General features: G+C 32.7%; 1 protein-coding gene across 6 annotated transcripts in view; it reads right to left on the bottom strand.

Annotated features, from left to right (window-relative positions):
• Window positions 1-5,386, bottom strand: part of CSNK1G3 (casein kinase 1, gamma 3) — a 93,601-nt gene that overhangs the window by 52,978 nt on the left and 35,237 nt on the right. For all 6 annotated transcript variants that reach the window (XM_008566509.1, XM_008566513.1, XM_008566511.1 and 3 more), the window contains exon 3: window positions 3,026-3,066. In XM_008566509.1, the coding sequence (XP_008564731.1) occupies window positions 3,026-3,066 (41 nt within the window). The remainder of the gene's footprint in view (window positions 1-3,025; window positions 3,067-5,386) is intronic.

The following is a 5,386-nucleotide window of genomic DNA, read 5'->3' as shown; positions in this document are numbered from 1 at the left end:
AAAAAAAAAAAAAAAGAAAAAAAAGAACAAGATAGTGTAGTGATACGAACATTTTGATAGTAGCAATAATGACCTTTTAATTTTTTTTTTAATTCATGTATACCTTACATATAATAAAATCACACAGTTCTTACATATACCCCTACAACCACACACCACACAATCGATGGAACATTTCTATCATCCCTCCTTTTGAGGTAATCACTTTTTAACTTTTATCACCTTTGGATTAGTTTTGCCTATTGTTGGATTTCATCTAAATGGCATTATACAGTACATGCTTTATATGTGAGTGTCTGGCTTTTATCACTCAACATAATGTTTTTGAGATTCATATGCACAGTCACATATAAACACACTAAGACAATGTGAATAGAGCAACATAGATTTTAGATATTAGAAATAATATTAAATGTGAAAATATCTACAGGAAACAGAGAACTGTAACAATGTAACATAGGAAATTTAAATAAGAATCAAAAGGAAAGTATAACAAGGTAATAAAATCTCAAGAAGAACCAATAGAACTTTAGAAAATCAAAAAAAAAATACAATAACTAAAGTAAAAACTCAGTTTGCCAGTAGATTAACATAACACAAGAGAAAATTTGGGAACAGGAAGGTTGATAGAAAAATTATACAGAATGCATAATAAAGGAAGAAAAAAATGGAAAATATAGAAGAAAGGATTAGAACCCTGAACAATACAGTGAGAAGGTCTAATATACATTTGATAATAGTCTCAGGAGGAGAGGAGAAAGAAAAGTGAGCAGAGGCAATAACTGAAGAATAATTGTTATAAATAGTCGAGAACTGACAAAGATAACATCCACAGATTCAAGAGGAATATGAATCCCAAACAGGATATCCAAAAAGAAATTCATACCATGATACATCATAATGAAGCTATGACCAAAAACAAAGACTTCAGGTAAGTAACTATCAAAATCCCACTGGAAAACTTATAAAGACCATTCTAAGAGGAAACAATCAGCTTAGAACTTGAGAGGCAGGCTAATACAGTAGTTAAGAGCACACAGATAATGAAAACTAAATTGTACTGGGTTTGAATCATGAATCCACTACTTAACTAGCTGTGTGACTTTCAGCAAGTTAGATGACCTTTCTGTACTTTTTAGTTCCGTCATCTATAAAATACGGTTAAACCCTTACTTTTCTCATAGTATATAAAAGTACTTAAAACAGTGCCTTACACATAGTGCTGTATTACCTATAATTCTTCAGTTAACTATCTAAAAGTACATAACCTTAAGATGCCCATTTATCCAATCACAAGATGCCCACTTATCCAATCACAAGTAAAATTAAATATATAACTTATCCAATCATTAATACCCCACAGGTAAAAACAGAGACCCAAATTTCACTTAGTTGAGTCATTTCAACTTGATTCCAGTACTTAACTAGCAGTAAAATTTTATTATAGCACCATATAACAAAAGTCACCTTACCATAGGATGACATTTTCATTATTCACAGACAATCGGTTATTACATAAGTGCAAACAAGATATGAGGGTGGTGACTGAGATCAAATTAACAAATCATCCTGAAACAAACTATTAATCTGAACCAGGGTAACATTAGATAAACATAAAAATCTTTATAAGAGATAACAGAGTTGAAAGTAGTCACTAAAATCTGCTCTCTGAACACCATGTTATCGAATAATGCCTTTACTTGCACCAAAGTATAAAAATCAGATAGCACTTAATGTATATAAACACAACATTTTCAATTGATTACTTTTATGGCAAGTTCTGAACAATACTGTTATATGTTGCAAACAGATTCAATAGGTACAAACAAAAAATATATATGGAGGGCTGGCCCGGTGGCGCACTGCTACAGTGCGCCGCTTGGGAATGCCGTGGCGCTCCCGCCGAGGGTTCAGATCCCACATACAGAACGGTTCCCGCTCACTGGCTGAGCGAGGGGCGGGTGCGGCACCGAGGGTCGCGATCCCGTTGCCGGTCCTGGTCCGGTACGGGTGCGACACTGAGGGTTGCAGTCCGTTGCCGGACATTAAAAAAGACAAAAAGGAAAAAAAAAAAAAATATATATATATATATATATATATGGAAATAGTGAACTAAGTAACTAACTATGGTCCAAAAATTTATGTAAAAATGTTTCTGACCTTATATTTTCGGATGAATTCAAGGAGAACATGACTATATACCGTACTTGAACTTCAAAATACTAGAGACACAGACTCACAGATACTTAAAATTAAGTAGTAAGAGTTTTTCAATTTCATCTCAAAAGTTCTTCTATTTCCTCTCACTTGCCACTTCCTCTATAGCTTCTTTTTTATTTATTAACTTCACATTACCCTAATAACAGAGGTTATACTGGCAGAGACACGGTTGACGAAGGCAGTCAAACTGAGAAAACCAAGCCATGCTAAGCCTCAGGGAAATCTGGATGACAAACCAGACAGAAAAGTTGTGCCAGAAAAAGGGATGTCATAAAAATAATTCCTAGATCCCAATTCTTCCAAAAGAGATCTCTGCCTTACAGCTTTTGTACTGGGCACATTTAATTCTTCAGAATAGTCCCATGGGAGTTTGCTTGCCTGCTATCCCCCACCCACATCAAGCATTCTGAATCTGTGAAAGTCAAGCAATAGCCATATATATATATATGATGACATATATATATGTATAGATGAAATATCAGTGGAAAAAATTTAATTAAAAATGCTTCCCTGAATCAAAAATAGTACCAAAATTAAAAAATTCAATTCTATAATGCTGACAAAGTAAACATTGAATTTTCATGGCATAGAAAACCACCAGCATCCTACACATTATCACATACTTGAAGAACATGATGATGTTAGGAGCTTAATAACAAAAGATCATTTATGCATATCATTTTTCCTTTTCAAATAAACCCCCAAGTTATAAATGATATAAAAACAAAAAATAATTAAAATATAAGTTAATAATTAAAGAAGTAACAAGGACACAATTAAGGAAAAATAAGAAACATGAACTTACCAATTTAATTGCCACATATTCGTTTGTGTATAAATTTTTCCCTTGAAAAAGAAAGAAAAAAATGTCAGATTCTACAATAATTAATTTGTATAGGTATAATGTAAAACTGTACTCTGGAAAAAAATTTAAACAATAAATTTAAACATAATCAATTCAATGATGTGCATATTTAGCATTCCACCTGGATTCAGAGTAGAAAGTGATACTAATAGACACTTTAGTCAACTGACGAAAATGGAAAGATTTTTATTTTGTTAGAATACAACTTAGAAAGTAATCAATAGTCAAATGCATACTAAATAAATTTCGACCCCAGAAATCCGATGTAAAAACAGGAATACAAAATTCTCTTCCCAATCACCATATAATTTTAAATCTTTCACTATTATAGAATATAACCCTCTTACTTAATCTAGTAAAGGTATCAAATACATGGAAAAAATCTGGAGTATATTAAAAATAAAATAAGAAAATTATTATTCAATAACTGGCTCTGAAAAACTAGTTAACTACTTTGAGGGAGAAAAGGTTTATTATCAACTCATCTTATGACCAAATTAATTCCAAATATTTTAAGAGTTAAATATAAGCTACAAAAAACAAAAATTATCATCCCAATATACGGAGGTCTTTCTGACCATAAGAGGATATAGAGATCAGAAGGTTTTATAAAGATTCGATTGCATAAAATATTCTAAACTTATGTATGTTGAAAAATCTACCATATGCAAAGAACGAGTAAATGACAAGCCAGAATAGAGATTTAATATCATTAACACGTAAATAATTCAAATGAATTACAGTAATCTTTGGCACTGGCAAATCAAAAATAATCTAGAAAATTCCAATGGGTCAGCATCTGTAGTGCAAGTAGAACACTATGGAGAATTTTGGAAGCAATAAGTATATAAAGACAATTTAGTACAGAAACTAATGTATATCTTTACAAGCACATTAAAAAGAATGAATAAAAAGAAATAGTACAACCTGTGATTTCTGAATTTCCAATATTTTTTCAATTAGAATGTATTACCTTTGCAGTGAGGAAACAGAACAATGCCAGATTTTTTTTTAACTGTAAAAGTAACTGGCCCTGGTCACACTGGCTGTTGAACACGAAATAGGCATGTGATTTTCCAGCATAATACCCTGAACCTCTTTTCATACAGGAACCAACGAATGGCAGTAAAACTTTCAAGTAAAATTTCAGCCTCAGATGTGTCACCACCGTTGTACAGCAGTGTTGATTCATATAAATATTATAATACTTTTATAAATTTTGTCCTTATTGTATAAAAATAAGTAAATACAAACGGAAAAAAACAAGCATTCATACTAATGCTAAGTAGCTCTATTCAGGTACTCATGAAATCTATTTAATATTTTTTTAAAACTAGAGAATATTTCATATTTTTAGTCAATTGCTCAGCGCTTAGATGTACCTTCGTATATGAGAGGTCTTCAAAAAATTCACGGAAAGATTCACCGGACCTTTTTTAATTGTAATTTTCCACAAACTTTTTGAAGTACAATTATACAGTTAAAAGCATGCATTATGTGTGAAAATTTAGATTTCCTCTAGGAAGCTTATAGTAAATAATTTCATGATACTCAGAATGAGGAACTCAATACTAAGGAACTGGTATCTAACAAAGAAACAATTCTGGTTTTAATTTTAAAGGTGAGATTTGTAGTTCCTCAAGACATCTTTTCATAATTATTTTGATATGATGTTTATTCACAAGTGTGCAGTAAAGAAATTTACAGGACAAGGTAAAATACAAATCTTGGTTAAATACAGATGCCACAGAACCAAAATATACAAAATGCTTCTAAAAGTGTTGTTTTTGTTGACTTTTGTATGGTCCATGCATACCTTTTTGGTCACACCAGAAATGACTAAATCCTAAAAGCATCATCTTTTTTTGAACATTACAGATTTTGTTGAACCTTGGGGGTCATGGTTATAAACATGAAGGTTAAATATTAATACAAATGCATTTTTGTCACCTAGCATAGCCATAGCCTCACATAGTTAGCTTTTAATCAATATTTGTTATACATATGCACAAATCATGCACAAAAGTATGCATTTGTGTGTATGGTATGAGTGAGGTAGGGAGTATGAGTGTAGAGGGAAACTCATAAAAAGAAGGCTCCGAATAGACTGGTGCCAGTTAACTGATGTTTTAATTCAATTTCAAAAAACATTTCCAGGGCCGGCCCGGTGGCGCACTGGATAAGTGCGCCGCTTGGGAAGCGCGGCGGCGCTCCCGCCCGAGGGTTTGGATCCCACATACAGACCGGTTCCCGCTCACTGGCTGAGCGAGGCGTGGGGGCAACACCGAGGGTTGCAATCCC

This window comes from Galeopterus variegatus, unplaced genomic scaffold (genome assembly GCF_000696425.1).
Source record: "Galeopterus variegatus unplaced genomic scaffold, G_variegatus-3.0.2 Scaffold249, whole genome shotgun sequence".
Taxonomy (NCBI): Eukaryota; Metazoa; Chordata; class Mammalia; order Dermoptera; family Cynocephalidae; genus Galeopterus; species Galeopterus variegatus.
Note: the sequence above shows the minus strand (reverse complement) of the source record. Positions and strands in the feature narration are given on the sequence as shown.